The sequence below is a fragment of the Sardina pilchardus genome, chromosome 8 (assembly GCF_963854185.1).
Source record: "Sardina pilchardus chromosome 8, fSarPil1.1, whole genome shotgun sequence".
Lineage (NCBI taxonomy): Eukaryota > Metazoa > Chordata > Actinopteri > Clupeiformes > Clupeidae > Sardina > Sardina pilchardus.
Genome location: NC_085001.1, coordinates 11122383 through 11139882, shown reverse-complemented (window position 1 = coordinate 11139882; position 17500 = coordinate 11122383). Strand labels below are relative to the sequence as shown.

Below are 17500 nucleotides of genomic sequence, written 5' to 3'. Positions count from 1 at the left end.
CTTGTGAACTATTTACTGCACGTAGACTAAGGATAGGCCTATGACTTAATGCTTGTCTAACAGATTGGGAAGTGTAGGCTATGTCGTGAAAGAGAAAACACGATTTTAGAGAGGCAAACAAAAGTTAAGGTTGCTTTTGACATAGTACAATGAAGAAAACTGATGCTCTGAATATTGATTCAGCTGTCTCCAAACGTTTTTCTAATAGATGCATTTAACCGCAATTTGGATTACACCTGCTTTCAGAAGGCGGAAGTTTTTCAACGCAAAATAGACGTGCGCTGTTTTCATACATATGGCGGAATACTTAATCAATCGCTATTAGCACCTCTCCTCCCCTGTACTTGCGCGTTACACCCATTTTCAGCTGATCCGCCCAGGAATTAATATGCATGACACGGAAAAGCGCAAATAGCCATTCTCAGCTCCCACGGCAGGCAGTCTGCGCGTTTCCCTCATTGCGGCCGATTTGTACATACCATCGCCATGCTATTACGTGCACGTTACGCCTAAAATGTGCGCAAAACGTTAGTACATCTGGCCCTGAGAGTGCAGCTTTTACCTTTGACTCAGCAGCTTTCCCAAAGTTTTTCCCCATTTTGTGTGTGTGTGTACGGTGTGTGTGTGTGTGTGTGTGTGTGCGTGTGTGTGTGTGTATTGCATTAATCTATCTTTGTCCCACGCTGCGATGTGATTGACAGCTTTCTGGCAGTGCGGCAGAACTTTCCAGAGACCACCTGGTATCACCCCCTTATGAGTTCTCACTAGGAGGCAGCGCCATCGCCCCCCAGGGAGTACCACCCCTACCCACAACTCATCCACCCACCTATCCACCCACCCCTACCCACAACTCCCCCACCCACAACTCCACAACCCACCCACCCCTACCCACAACTCCCCCACCCACAACTCATCCACCCACCTATCCACCCACCCCTACCCACAACTCCCCCACCCACAACTCCACAACCCACCCACCCCTACCCACAACTCCTCCACCCACCCACCCATTCTCCCAAGCTCTCTCTCTTCTCTCCTGTTTAACCATATCTCCCCATCCCCAGCCCTCCACGCCTGCTTCACCTCCCCACCCTCCACCACATCAAAGTTGTGTGTGTGTGTGTGTGTGTGTGTGTGTGTGTGTATGCATGTACAAGTGTATGTGTGTGTGTGTGTGTGTGTGTGTGTGTATGCATGTACAGGTGTGTGTGTGTGTGTGTGTTTGTGTTTGTGTGAGTGTCTTTTGCCCACCCAAATAGGTGGAGGCCCACCAGGTCCGTTTGCTCGCGTGCAGCTTTGGATGCCAACCCTCTCGCCCTCCTCCGCCCCCCTGTGCCCCCCAGTGCCCCTGGTGGCAGGCTGCCTCTGTGCCCTGTACTGCCCGCCCTCACACAGCAGGGGGCACAGAGGGGGGGTTGGGGTCGGGCACACCCACTGTGCCACTACCAGTGATCTTTGATGATGCCGCTGCTCAGAGGCAGGCGTTGACACACAAACACACACACACACACACACACACACACACACACACACACACACACACACACACACACACACACACACACACACACACACACACACACACACACACACACACACACACACACAGAATCACAGGCACACACATGCACGCGCACGCGCACGCGCACGCACACGCACACGCACACGCACACGCACACGCACACGCACACGCACACACTCACATGTATAGCACACATACACACAACCCTGAGATCAAGCCAGTAAAGGGCAAACCTTCTGCTGGTGCTTTCATGTCAGACGGTAGATGAGGAGGGACAGATAGAGTTAGGAGGGGAGGAATAGAAAAAGGATGAGAAAGAGGAGATAGAGAGAAAGAAAGAGAGAGAGAGAACTGATGCAAGGGGAGAGGGTGAAAACTTAGTTTCCAGAGGGCTCGTGTACTGTGTGAGTGTGTTTTTGTGTTTGTGTGTGTGTGTGTGTGTGTGTGTATGTGTGTGCATGTAGGGAGTGTATAAGTTCAGAGGGCTTGTGTACTGTCACTGTGTGAATGTGTTTGTGTGTTTTTGTGTGTTTGTATGTGTGTGTGTATGTGTGTGTGTGTGTGTGTGTGGAGGAGTGAATAAGTTCAGAGGGCTTGTGTACTGTGTGAATGTGTTTGTGTGTTTATGTGTGTGTGTGTGTGTGTGTGTGTGTGTGTGTGTGTGTGTGTGTGTGTGTGTGTGTGTGTGTATGGAGAAGTGCATGAGTTCAGAGGGCTTGTGCACTGTGAATGTGTTTGTGTTTATATATGTGTGTATGTGTGTGTGTGTGTGTGTGTGTATCTGTGTGTGGAGGAGTGCAGGAGTTCAGAGGGCTTGCGAGCCATGCGCTGCACAAAGGGCTGCTGTGTACACACACACACACACACACACACACACACACACACACACACACTCTTAACCAAGATGAAAGCAAGGTGCCATTGTGAGAGACATTTTGTGCCTGCTCTACTCAGAGCCTACCCTAATCAACCCACTGTTGTGCCTGCATCTGGGCTGATGAAAATCAATCTCACTCTTCCCACCGACACACACACACACACACACATCTAGCTTCCTTCAAAGCATCAGCTCAGCTCTACAACTCCTGAAACTGCAGCAAGGATCATCAGCCTGTGCTCCTCAATAGGCTGTTGTGTCTCACAAATCTTTGGAGAGTATCTGGAACATTCTCCACGACCTTGATCAATTAGACCAGGAGCCCAGAGGGGTCAGCCTAGTTGGGAAGGTTACCAATTTTTATTGATACTACGATGTCTGGCATGGTCCCCAGATAGAGGAACGGCACGTCTGCCGGGTTCCCTCTGGTGGGTGTGGCCAGGGGGGGTGTAAAACTAGCACCCCAAAAATGGGCTAGATTAGTTGGTGAGGTTACCACTTGAAACCTGTTGCAAATTGTTTGCCATGGTCCCCTGATTGAGGAATGGCCACTGCCAGATGTTTTTAGTGGTGGGCGGGGCTTGCCAGACATCATTAAGTGAGGGGTGGAAAATGGGCTAGATCAGTTGGTGAGGTTACCACTTGAAACCTGTTACAAATTGTTCATCATAGTCCCCTGATAGAGAAATGACCACTGCCAGACATTTTTAGTGGTGGGTTACCCCCGGCAGACGCCCCCGAATGATGACACCTCCAAAAATGGGCTAGATCAGTTGGTGAGGTTACCACTTGAAACCTGTTGTAAATTGTTCATCATAGTCCCCTGATAGAGAAATGACCATTGCCAGACATTTTTTGTGGTGGGTTACCCCCGGCAGACACCCCCATATGATGACACCCCCAAAAATGGGCTGGATCAGTTGGTGAGGTTACCTATTCAAACCTGTTTAAAAAAATGTCAATATGGTCCTCTGACAGAAAAATTACCACAGCCAGACATTTTTGTTGGTGGGTTACACCAGCAGATGCCCCTGTATGATGGCACCTCAAAAATGGACTAGATCAGCTGGTGAGGCTACCAATTGTTAAACGCCTGCAACTGCCAGAGTTAGGCCTATTTCAGACCAGAATGGGGAATTGGGACGAGACGAACGATTTTTACCGGCGGTGGCGAAAATGGAAACAGAACTTTGCTTTTATTTTTATTTTATTTCAAGTTATTTTATTTTACATCATGTTTATCTTTACTTTACTGTACAGCACATTGAATTGCATTTATGTATGATATGCACTATACAAATAAAATTGCCTTACCTTGCCTTCCACACCAACACGATGGTAGACAGGCGGCAGCGGCGCGGGAGCTGCTCTGCATTTGGAAAATAGAGCTTGAGCAGAATTTTGACGGCAGTGGCAGGTAGTGTCCTGTTGAAATGAATGGCAAAGTAGCAAACTAGCATTGTATATGGGGAGATTTTGAACAGGACTGGCTGTGCTCGCCAACACTGTCGGTGCGAAAGGCCGAGTAGAACACACCGCCTGATACCCGGCTGTCTTCTCGCTGCTGACACGCCACGCTCTTGTGTGTATCTGGCCCTATATCCCAAAAACGGGCCACAAAGCTTGCCCAAAAACTTTGGCTTGCCACACAAAGCGACTTCATGTATTATAGAGTACAAACTCACAAGATTTATTGCAAAAAAGGTTGACCATCTAGACAGTGAAGGTCTCAAGGACTGGTGAAAATTCGAGCACTTCTTTAAATTTAATGAGCAAAACATAAAGTCGCCTGTATTAAAAGTCGGTCATTGCAGAAGCCTTGGCCTCCGAAATCAAATCTTTTTATGTACCAATTATAGACCATTAGCACACAAAATTTGGTGCAAATCTGTCCACTCTTTCAAAAGGTAAAGCATTTACACAAAATACCTTTCTGAGTGGCCAGCAAAAAATAATAATTTCAATCAAAAAGATCCATGTCACTTTTTTTCTAACACACTGTACGGGATAAAGGAGCTGATCCTTGCCACATGTACAGTAATATCCCATCATCTGAAGGCCTCAGATCACCACTCCAGATTTTTTTTTTTTTCAAATCTAAAGTGGTCAATTGATGGGATTGGACTGTCATTTGGATCGAGCTGAAGACTGCTGAAGGTTGGTTCAAACATTTTCTATTATCATTTAATATAATTTTATATCATTATATAGTCCTATCTTTCTTTGCCCCTTATTGTTGAGCTCTACATTTATGTATGTATGTATGTATGTATGTATGTATGTATACATGTATGTATGTACGTGTGTACTAGGGCCGTAATGATATTGTATCGAACCGAGAAATTTCGATACACAGATTCACAATACTGTATCGCGATACAAGGAGGCAGTATCATGATACGCCCTTTTAACGTTTTGATACCGATCAGGCCAGAAAACTACATGATATGAAGTGATAGTGCTTCCAAACAATCATTATTATTTAGAAACTTTTAAAAAGTAACAGTAGCCTCTTGTAACCTGTTCTACCTATAAACTATCATAGTTTTTATTCATAAAGTTTATAATGTTGGCAAATGTGAAATAGTGTGGTGTATCGAACTGTAGCTCATGAATAGTGATTCAAACCGAAGCGTGAGTTGAGTGTAGGTTACAAAATCACTGCCTGAAAACCCATTCTTCCAGATGGCTTAGGATCTAAGAGACTAAGTATTTGAATTGATAGGCCTGAATATTTAATTGATAGGCCTAAGAATTATGTAAGTCTATCAAATGACCAACAGAATTCATTGTAGGAGGCTATAGACTTACATAATTCTTAGGCCTATCAATTAAATATTCAGGCCTATCAATTCAAATACTTAGTCTCTTAGATCCTAAGCCATCTGGAAGAATGGGTTTTCAGGCAGTGATTTTGTAACCTTCTGATATACAGAGATATGTACACACTAGAAGTGTAACGATACACTCAACTCACGATTCGGTTTGAATCACTATTCATGAGCTACAGTTCGATACACCACACTATTTCACATTTGCCAACATTATAAACTTTATGAATAAAAACTATGATAGTTTATAGGTAGAACAGGTTACAAGAGGCTACTGTTACTTTTTAAAAGTTTCTATATAATAATGATTGTTTGGAAGCACTATCACTTCATATCATGTAGTTTTCTGGCCTGATCGGTATCAAAACGTTAAAAGGGCGTATCATGATACTGCCTCCTTGTATCGCGATACAGTATTGTGAATCTGTGTATCACAATTTCTCGGTTCGATACAATATCATTACGGCCCTAGTACACACGTACATACATACATGTATACACACGTACATACATACATGTATACATACATACATACATACAGTACATACATACATAAATGTAGAGCTCAACAATAAGGGGCAAAGAAAGATAGGACTATATAATGATATAAAATTATATTAAATGATAATAGAAAATGTTTGAACCAACCTTCAGCAGTCTTCAGCTCGATCCAAATGACAGTCCAATCCCATCAATTGACCACTTTAGATTTGAAAAAAAAAAATCTGGAGTGGTGATCTGAGGCCTTCAGATGATGGGATATTACTGTACATGTGGCAAGGATCAGCTCCTTTATCCCGTACAGTGTGTTAGAAAAAAAGTGACATGGATCTTTTTGATTGAAATTATTATTTTTTGCTGGCCACTCAGAAAGGTATTTTGTGTAAATGCTTTACCTTTTGAAAGAGTGGACAGATTTGCACCAAATTTTGTGTGCTAATGGTCTATAATTGGTACATAAAAAGATTTGATTTCGGAGGCCAAGGCTTCTGCAATGACCGACTTTTAATACAGGCGACTTTATGTTTTGCTCATTAAATTTAAAGAAGTGCTCGAATTTTCACCAGTCCTTGAGACCTTCACTGTCTAGATGGTCAACCTTTTTTGCAATAAATCTTGTGAGTTTGTACTCTATAATACATGAAGTCGCTTTGTGTGGCAAGCCAAAGTTTTTGGGCAAGCTTTGTGGCCCGTTTTGGGGATATAGGGCCAGATACACACAAGAGCGTGGCGTGTCAGCAGCGAGAAGACAGCCGGGTATCAGGCGGTGTGTTCTACTCGGCCTTTCGCACCGACAGTGTTGGCGAGCACAGCCAGTCTTGTTCAAAATCTCCCCATATACAATGCTAGTTTGCTACTTTGCCATTCATTTCAACAGGACACTACCTGCCACTGCCGTCAAAATTCTGCTCAAGCTCTATTTTCCAAATGCAGAGCAGCTCCCGCGCCGCTGCCGCCTGTCTACCATCGTGTTGGTGTGGAAGGCAAGGCAAGGCAATTTTATTTGTATAGTGCATTTCATACATAAATGCAATTCAATGTGCTGTACAGTAAAGTAAGATAAACATGATGTAAAATAAAATAACTTGAAATAAAATAAAAATAAAAGCAAAGTTCTGTTTCCATTTTCGCCACCGCCGGTAAAAATCGTTCGTCTCGTCCCAATTCTCCATTCTGGTCTGAAATAGGCCTAACTCTGGCAGTTGCAGGCGTTTAACAATTGGTAGCCTCACCAGCTGATCTAGTCCATTTTTGAGGTGCCATCATACAGGGGCATCTGCTGGTGTAACCCACCAACAAAAATGTCTGGCTGTGGTAATTTTTCTGTCAGAGGACCATATTGACATTTTTTTAAACAGGTTTGAATAGGTAACCTCACCAACTGATCCAGCCCATTTTTGGGGGTGTCATCATATGGGGGTGTCTGCCGGGGGTAACCCACCACAAAAAATGTCTGGCAATGGTCATTTCTCTATCAGGGGACTATGATGAACAATTTACAACAGGTTTCAAGTGGTAACCTCACCAACTGATCTAGCCCATTTTTGGGGGTGTCATCATTCGGGGGCGTCTGCCGGGGGTAACCCACCACTAAAAATGTCTGGCAGTGGTCATTTCTCTATCAGGGGACTATGATGAACAATTTGTAACAGGTTTCAAGTGGTAACCTCACCAACTGATCTAGCCCATTTTTGGGGTTGTCATCATTCGGGGGCGTCTGCCGGGGGTAACCCACCACTAAAAATGTCTGGCAGTGGTCATTTCTCTATCAGGGGACTATGATGAACAATTTGTAACAGGTTTCAAGTGGTAACCTCACCAACTGATCTAGCCCATTTTCCACCCCTCACTTAATGATGTCTGGCAAGCCCCGCCCACCACTAAAAACATCTGGCAGTGGCCATTCCTCAATCAGGGGACCATGGCAAACAATTTGCAACAGGTTTCAAGTGGTAACCTCACCAACTAATCTAGCCCATTTTTGGGGTGCTAGTTTTACACCCCCCCTGGCCACACCCACCAGAGGGAACCCGGCAGACGTGCCGTTCCTCTATCTGGGGACCATGCCAGACATCGTAGTATCAATAAAAATTGGTAACCTTCCCAACTAGGCTGACCCCTCTGGGCTCCTGGTCTAAATGTTTCAGAATCAATGGCACTCCTCCGGCTGCCATCAGTGGAAACGCTGTGAATCAGATGGAGAGAGGCTACAGTACACTCATTCAGATACTGACACAACAGATACTGCGGAAGTAACGTATGATTCTTCACACACACACACACACACACACACACACACACATACAGTATAAACACACACACACACACACCCCACCCCCACCCCACACCAACCACCAAAGTACCGGGGGTCCTCTTGACAGACATCGCAAAACAAATGACCACACTGCAGCAGTGGAGTATATGCTGTCTGGCCGTCATGTCTTTAGACAACCTCATCAGTTCACCCAGCTGACAAACCGATCCTACGCGCACCCGTGCACATCGCCGTCGCCGCCGGTTACGGCCGGATCCGACCGGCGCTGCCGAACCGACCGCGGTCCTGATGCTGCTGTCGCTGGCGCTCACGTAGCGACGACAGGCGGCCCTCAAAGAGAGCTGTCCGACTCGATCTGCGTCCGGCGCAGGCGGGCCGTGCTGGGGGAGAACGAGCGAGGACAGCTGACGGCCGACAGATGAAGCCCCTCCTCTGCGCCGCGCGTCCTCTAAACGTCAGCCGTCATTCCGACCGCGGCCCTGAGCGGACGCACGCGGACGCTCCATTCCGTGGCTGGGCACGGCTCTCTCCACGCTGGTCCTCCGAGACGTCATCTCCGAGACATCGTCATCTTCCTCTCCTCCTCATCGTCTCGTCTTCATGTCTTTGTCCTCTCGTCATCTTCCTCTCATCCTCATCCTCATCCTCTCGTCTGGCTCTGGGTACCAGACTGGACACACCAGTGACATTCCTCTTGTCCTCATCCTCTAATCCTCTCTTCCTGTCTTCCTCATCCTCTCATCCTCTCTTCCTGTCTTCCTCATCCTCTCATTCTCTCATCCTCTCATTCTCTCATCCTCATCCTCATCCTCTCATCTGGCTCTGGATACCAGACTGGACACACCAGAGGCATTCCTCTTATCCTCATCCTCATCCTCTCATTCTCTCATCCTCTTCCTCATCCTCTCATCCTCTCTTCTTCTTGTCCTCTCCTCCTCTTCCTCTCATCCTCTCGTCCGGCTCTGGGTAGCAGACTGGTTGCACAAGTGACCCTCCTCAATAGCTCGACATGTTCAGCTCAGCTCACCAAGAGTGCTGCAATTATACTCTATACTATACCAGAGGTGGAAAAGTCCAGCTTCAGAAAGTAATAGTCCTACCACATATCTGCGCCAACCATTCACTTAAACCAACTGATTCTGATTAGCACAACTCTTCAGCCTGGTAGAGCAGCTCATTGGTGAGATCACCTGTGCTAAGGTAGAACTATTACATGGTTGGACTTTTACTCTGAAAATGTAATCATTTCTTTCTTGGGTCATGTCTGACCTTCCCTGAAAATCTCGAATCGAATTCCATCCATTACACCGGTCCCCGATGAAAACATAACCTCCTATATATCGTTGGGGATCACTTTCAGACTGATACTAAGAACAATGAAAAGCTACTGTAATAGGGAATCAGAACCCATCACATTTTAGCCATCACATTCATTAACACAAGGAGAGATATTGTTATCGCTGGTCAGTGTGGACACTTTTATCATTATGGTTAAAGTCATGGTTATAGTTACCACTCTTGGTGTGAACGGCCCCTTAAGACAGACTGAGCACTGAGCATCGTCAGCAGCAGGTGGTGCAGGTGGTGCGGGTGGAGGAGAACTCCACGAGGAGGATCAGAGACCGATCTACATCACCCATCAAAGCCAGCTTAAAAAACAAACAGCCAATGCAAAACAGCAACCCGACGCACACAAACACCCCGTCAGGCGAGGCCGCAGGTACCGAGGCGCTGGGACTGGGAGGATGTGATGTCAAGTGTCAAGCGGAGGACGGCTCCTCTTTTGAAAACGCGGGCGATGAAGCGTAGGGGGGGCGGCGCGCTTTTCACGCCAGCGGCATGAAAGAGTTCTGTTCCCCACACTTAACACACTCACACAGCGCAGCGCATCCTGGTTGATTCCTGCCGCTGACAGAGGAGATGATGAGGGAAGAAGGGATGAAAGCAGAGTCATAATTACTACTAGTGTGAGGAGGAGGAGGAGAGGGAGGAGAGAGAGATTTGGCGTGTGCTTGCTTAAAAGAAGGGAAATAATCTAGATCAGCAGCAACACACGAGACAGAGCACTGAGGAATGACAGGACACAACAAGGAGGAGGGGAGAGAGAGAGAGAGAGAGAGAGAGAGAGAGAGAGAGAGAGAGAGAGAGAGAGAGAGAGAGAGAGAGAGGGAGACAGAGGGAGAGAGAGAGAACCTGAGGGACAATGAGTGACCTACAATGACAAATAAACACTCACACACACACACACACAAATGCATACACATACAAGTTTGCACATAAACACACACACACACACACACACACACACTACTGAATATTTGACTATAAAAATCTATTGATATGTATGTATATGTTGTATTATTATGAAAAATGCAAATGTAAAATATTGAATTTGAGAGAGAAAGAGAAAGAGAAAGAGAATGTGTTTGTGAGTGAGATAGAGAGGCAGAAAGAGAGAGTGTGAGAGTGAGAGAGAGAGAGAGAGTAAGTGTGTGTGAGAGAGAGAGACGTAGTGAGAGAGAAATAGAAGACGCACCACACACACGGCAGCAGGAGTATGACACCAGAGTTGAGTCAGAGCGGGCGTGTGGGCAGGCTTTAGCGAGCGTGTGAGTGAGCGAGCGGCGGAGCATCAAAACGATTCCGTGATGAGAGGCAGCGGCCCGCCGCCACCACTGCACGCCACCTGCATGAGGAGCACGTCGCCGGAACCTTCCGCTCCCCGAGCGACAGTCCACCCGCCCCCCCCCCCACCCCGCCTTTAGCCGAGCGCATGGACGGCACGGGCAGCTCCTGGACGGCCGCACGGGACTGGACGCCCCCCCGGGGCCTCTACAGGGTGGATCAGGGACACACCCTCTCCTCTCTCACACACACACACACACTTGACACACCCCACACTCATAACGAGCTGCATGAATGTTTGATGTGCGGCAGAAGGTGGGTGAGTGTGTAGGTGTGGGGGCAGAGCGGGGGGATGGAGGCATCTGGAGAGGAGGAGCAGGAGGAGGAGGAAGAGGAGGAGGACGATACATGGAGGTCTGTGGGCAGGTCATTCATCAAAGCTCACCTCCCTCCCTCTCACTCTCATCACCAACACACACACACATATACACACACACACATATCTAACCCCTGCGACTCCACCCCTCCACTCCCTCTGGTTGATTGGTTGTCACGGTAACAGCCTAAGGGCCCCGGGCAGTGGCGTGAAATGATGCCTTTCATTTAGCCAGCGCAGGAGAGACCGCGGGTGAGACAATCAATGACCACTCGCTCTGGCCATAGAATGAGGGAACGAGAGAGAGAGAGAGAGAGAGAGAGAGAGAGAGAGAGAGGGAGAGAGAGAGAGGCTGAATAGAGAGAGAGAGATAGAGAGAGATTGAAAGAGAGAGCGATAGAGTGAGAGAGAGATTGAAAGAGAGAGAGAGAGAGAGAGGCTGAATAGAGAAAGAGAGATAGAGAGAGATTGAAAGAGAGAGCGATAGAGTGAGATAGAGATTGAAAGAGAGAGACAGAGAGAGAGAGAGAGGGAGAGAGAGAGGGGGGATAGAGAAGAGAGATAGAGAGAGATTGAAAGAGAGAGCGATAGAGTGTGAGAGAGGGAGATTGAAAGGTAGAGAGAGAGCTTGAGAGAGGCAATTGGTCATAAAGCGGCATCTGGGCAGCAGCTGTGTTGTAGCATGCTGTGACAGCCATTACAGCAGGCCTATTCAACTAGCGGCCCGCGGGCCAGATGTGGCCCGCTTCAAATTTCCTGTGGCCCGCGTGTCTCGTCATGAGAATGAACTCGCTTTGACGGGTGTGCATAGATCTTCATATGATTGGCGAGTAGCGCACTGTCGGCCCGCCCCTATTGGCCAGACTAATTCTTCCAGTTATCTTCACTCAGAGAACACAGCACATCCCTACACACACTGACATTTCCAAAACTGACATTTCCAAATTATAAACCACGAGCGTGCGCAAATCAAAAATGTTACAATCATACCCGGTCTCCGTTCCTCCGAGCCCTCGGGAAAGTTAGTGAAGGAGCTGTGGTTTGTAGAGAATTGCCTCTTGACGTTATATTCCTTCTTTACAGCGATGGATTCGTTGCACAATAAACATGAAAGTCTCGTACTTGTTGCAAAGGGTAAAATAAACGATTCTCGTTGTCAATTAGACGTTTCTTTAGACAGAGCCATCTTCACTCCACTCGTGGAAATGTTACTGTTTGTGATTTGCGCAGGCTCGAAGTTTAGAATCTTTGGCGGTAAGAAATCGTGAAATAGATAAACAGAGGCAGAGCTGGCATTACTTTTTCTTTAAATTCAATGCTAAGTATATTTGAGAGATTGGCGCTGTAGGCTACGGTGTGTGTTTGAAACACTTATGAAACTAATTATCTTGAAGTAGGCTAGTTAAATCAACACTGCAATTTTTCCCACTGACGCATGATATGGCAGCTATCAGACATCAGGTATGAAATACTATGGTTAGCCTGGGTGTTTTCAAATACTTGTATAGTTTGTGTGGCAGCCTATCACCTGTCTGAGAAGATTTTTTTTATGGATATGGGTAATAGGCTATGTTCTTAGTTTCTATGCCAGTATATAAAATTCAATTGAATTGAACTGAATTTTACTCTGATTTTATCAAATATTGTTGGATACAATTATTTTGCGGCGTCTTATTTTATGCGGCCCCTGAAAACCCAGTGATTTTTCCATTCGGCCCTCTTGGTACTGAAGTTGAATAGCCCTGCATTACAGAATCCACTAGAACAGAGGGCCAGAGAGATAACATGGGGCACATGTGGAGAAGCACCACGCTGCCCAGTCATGGGGCTGCTTTTAATGACTTTAGTACAAATCACAAAACACTGAGCCTATCAGAGATGCAGGCTCCGTGTGAACACACCCTGCGACCTTGGTGGTGCTAGTGACGTTCTGCAGGAGAACCGGAACTCAACAGCTGGGACGGGAGCCAACGGAGGGCCATGGTGGTGCTAGTGACGTTCTGCAGGAGAACCGGAACTCTACAGATGGAACGGGAGCCAACGGAGGGCCAAAGGAGCAAAGTTCCGTGAGAGGAGGATGATGAGTAGGATGATAAAGTAGAGGAGAGGAGAGAGAACGAGGGGAGAGAGAAAGAGGGAAGACTGAAGGGGCGATTACAGACTAACAAGCAGAGAGGGAGAGAGAGAGGGAGAGAGGGAGAGAGGGAGAGAGGGAGAGAGAGAGCGATGGGGGTGCCAGATTAATGTCTGGGCCTTACTGCCCTTTAGGAAGAGGACTGTACCGAAGCATTCATCAGCAGAACTGCACTGAAAACTGACACCCTCACTTACAGACACACACAGACACACACACACACACACACACACACACACACACACACACACACGCCGTGCGCACACACACACGCGCGCACACACACACACAGGCATACATGCACGCACACACGCACACACTAACACACATACACAGGCATACGCACACGCACAAACGCACACTCACACCACAAAAATATGCCCACAAATACCTACACTCTCACACACACTCACACACTCTACCTATCTACCTCTCACACACACTGACGCACGCAGGAGGAGAGAGACCCTGACGAGTGTCACATGCGAAGCCTAATGAGGCCGGTGCAATGCCCCTACGGAGTGACCAGTCCATTTCCCGTGTGTGAGGACCAGCAGTCGTACGACACACCCACGTACCTGAGCTGCGTAAAAACTCGCTCCAGCTGAAGTCTGAGGCACACCGGGTCTCAATCCCTGCACATGGACAAGAAAGGAGAGAGAAAGAGAGAGAAGGAGAGAGGGGGAGAGAGAAGGAGAGAGAGGGAGAGAAACAAAAATCCGAAATGAGGATGCGGGATATCATATGGGACACTGAGATAGCCACACAAAGTGAATCACAGTATGCAGTGCATAGACATACTGTATACTGTACACTATACTGTGTAATATACTATCTGCAAGGAGTGGACCGATGTCATATTAAACCCTATGGATTAAGAATTCTTTATATCACCCAATCAGAAAGGACCAACCATGCCCGGCTAGATTCACAATGCTCAGTCTGTTCTATTGAGAAAGCCATACAGTTCAAGCATACAGTTCAATACAGTTCAGTTAGATAGGCAAATAGGTGTGATAGGAGAGGTGTTGGCCGTTGGTTGCTGAGTGGCTGCACGGTGACATCATAGCTAGGAGCAGTACTCTGCCCCCGTGTATCCAGACCTGGGCAATTAGCATTCACACTTATTGGAGGTCGCTGACTTCCTGAAAAGGTCACGGTGAACATCATCCATCTTCCCACAGGGGGCACGCCCCGGTACACTGCCACTGTAGCGATACGCCTCGCATCTTGACATCCCTCTCTCTCCCTCTCTCTCTCTCCCTCTCTCCTTCTCTCTTCCCTAAGCTTCTGTATCCCTAGTCCCTACATATGTCTCTACATCCTCCTTCCTTCGCTCCCTGTCTCCCCCTCTCTCTCTCTCTCTAACTAACCTGTACATCTCCATACCAGTCTCCTCCCTTCTCTTCTCACCTCCACCTCCTCCTCCATCTACCTTTCACTGTAATGGCCAGTAATTAACCTTCCTCATGAGGTGAGACGTCACGGCACGCTGACCCAGGTCCATCCTCTTGACAGCGCTCAGAGTAATTAAGCCCTCTAAGCGGTCAACCTTTGCCTCGACCCTCTAAATCGCCAACCAGCTGATTTAACACGTACAGTACACACCAGGCCGTTAAAGGTAGCTACACATGTGACTGTATTGCTCTTCGTTACAGAGAGATGGGTTTTTACAGTCATTATCTAGGGCTATCACTGACCAAAGTAGCAACGTTGTAAAACTGTGCAGGCCTACACAGAAAGAAAAAACAAGGTTCAAATTATGTCCGCAAGATCTCCAAATCTTCGCTATGATAAATGATTCATCGCATATAATCAGCAGCGGAAGATGGTTGGTTAATGGGCCTCACTTTTACTCAGACTTTCTGCTGAAAAAGCACTCAAGTGCTTTATTGAAATGCGCATTTTGTAAGAGCCTGGGATTATGCTAATGGAGAAGTCCACTTACTGGCTGAATCAATACACGGCATTTATCCGTATTTTTAGCCTTTAGTCGGAGTGTTCTTTGTCTTCCCTGAGTTTCGCTTCAAAAAGGTGACAGTGCCTGGAGTGATTGACAGCTGTCGAGAGAGCACGGATTGGCCTTTTCTCGCTCGCGGTCGGGTTGGGCGGGTCAAGGTTGGAGAGGCACCTCATCACTGATCTGTCCGTCCCTGTCTCCGTTCTGTCTACGTACCACTTACTGGGAGAGAGAGATGGACTGCGGCACTTGACACTGAAGTGCTCAAAAGGACAGTCTCTCATCCACTTCTCTTTTACTAACACACACACACACTTTCTTAGTCAGTCAGGTGCATTGTCTCTGGCACAAACAGGAAAACAGAAACACACACACTCTGTCTCTTTCTTAGTCTTTCAGGTACATTGTCCCTGTCACAAACAGACAAAACACACACACACACACACACACACACACACACACACACACACACACACACACACACACACACACACACACACACACACACACACACACACACACACACACACACACAACACACACACACACACACACACACACGCACATCGCACACGCACACCACACAAGCAGGTCTCTGCCTCGCTGGCACCATTTGTGTAATCTGGCAGTGGACTGTCTGATGTCAAGAGAGCAGATGGTGCTGTTTTGACAGTAATATGCTCACCATCATCGACAAGTGCCTGGCACAAAGAGAGAGAGAGAGAGAGAGGTGAGAGAGATGGGAGGAGAGAAGGACAGAGAGAAGATAAGCAATTGGAGATAGAGGGATAAGAGTGAGCAAAAGCAGGGAGAGAGGGAGAACAGAGAGAGAGAGAAGCAAGAGAACAGGGAAGAGAGAGTGAGAGAGATGATATAGAAGGGGGGAGTGGAGGAGAGAGAGAGAGAAGAGATGAGAGCGATAAGAGAGAGAGAAAAGAGAGAGAGAGAGAGAGAGAGAGAGAGAGAGAGAGAGAGAGAGAGAGAGAGAGAGAGAGAGAGCTACTGACTGACAAGTCCTCCTCACACAGGCTGGAGTGCTGGAGGCTCAGAGGCAGATGGTAATTACTGACGGAGAACTCACCTTGTGGCTGGACACGGATCTCACCGCTCTCAGGGAGCTGTAATGAGCGACAGAGAGGAGACAGAGATGTAGAGAGGGGGGATTCACCAAGAAAGGAGAGAGAGAGAGACAAAAAAACAGAGGGAGAAGAAAGAAACAGAAAAAGGACATTTAGATGAGATGAGAGAGTCAAGGTGAAGAGAGAGAGAGAGAGAGAGAGAGAGAGAAAGAGAGAGAGAGAGAGAGAGAGGAGAGAGAGAGAGAGAGAGAGAGAGAAAGGCCAGTTGGTGGTTAATGATCTCAAGAGCTCCCGAGCTTCTGTGCCTTACAGGGTTTTTACTGAGCTGGGGTTGGACTAGGATCAGAGATGGTTATTACTGTACAAATTACAGCTACCCGTGCAAGACTTCCCCAGATTTTGATTAGCTGTGAATAAATGAACAAGAATTTGAAACATTCTTAACTACGCTTGTCTCCCCAGTACAAAACTAAAAGAGAGAGAGAGAGAGAGAGAGAGAGAGAGAGAGAGAGAAGAGAGAGAGAGAGAGAGAGAGAGAGAGAGAGAGAGAGAGCAGGGGCGGGAGTTAGCCTTGAGTCAGACATCTATTCCAGATGAATGTTCAACGGAAACCTAATCTCATCAAGTCAGTATTGGCAAAGAACAAAGAAACGAGCCAGGAAGAAAGTGTGGAGTGAGAGCTATCATAACAAAGGCAATATAATGACAATATGTAAACGTCTCCACCATCTAATGGGAATCGTGCCGAGCGGAGGGGGAAATTGGCCTGATAGTATCAGCCACGCCACTTTTTTCATCTATTATCCCCCCTTTTTTTTATCTTTTCTCCTTTCAGCTTTCTGTAACCCCCTTTTCTCTCTCTCTCTCTCTCTCTCTCTCTATCTCAAAGCACTGAGCAGTATGGATGATGTTGCCTGCCAGCCAGAAGTGACACAGATTCATGCTGCTCCATCTGACACCTAAACCTGAGCGGGAGGCGAGACGTGGGGGATTCTAATCTAGGAGGCCGATGTGGTAATATCACATTTTCTTTTCTTTTATTATTTTTTTAGATGCAGCATCCTCATGGCATAGCAGAGGGATATTAAGGTTTCAGCACCAAACCCTTTCACCTTTATATTCATAGATTCAGTGACAGTCCCCCCCCTTTCTCTCTCTCTCCTTCTCGCATTCTCTCTCTCTCTCCAGGTATCTTTCTCTCTGTTTGCTTTTTGTCCTCTCTTCTTCCTCCTCGTCCCCCCCGCCCCTCGGCCTCTCTCTCTCCCTCTCTCTAATAATGCCCCATTAATTTTACGCTGCGATACCGCCTTATCTGTAATA

The 17500-nt window shown here is 47.1% G+C and overlaps 1 protein-coding gene across 2 annotated transcripts in view; it reads right to left on the bottom strand.

Moving 5' to 3' along the window:
• glt1d1 (glycosyltransferase 1 domain containing 1) overlaps positions 1 to 17500 on the bottom strand; it is a 57681-nt gene that overhangs the window by 33892 nt on the left and 6289 nt on the right. For both annotated transcript variants that reach the window (XM_062542694.1, XM_062542693.1), the window contains exons 5-6: positions 16183 to 16219; positions 13720 to 13776 (exon numbers count right to left, since the gene is read on the bottom strand). In XM_062542694.1, coding sequence (XP_062398678.1) covers positions 13720 to 13776; positions 16183 to 16219 — 94 coding nt within the window. The remainder of the gene's footprint in view (positions 1 to 13719; positions 13777 to 16182; positions 16220 to 17500) is intronic.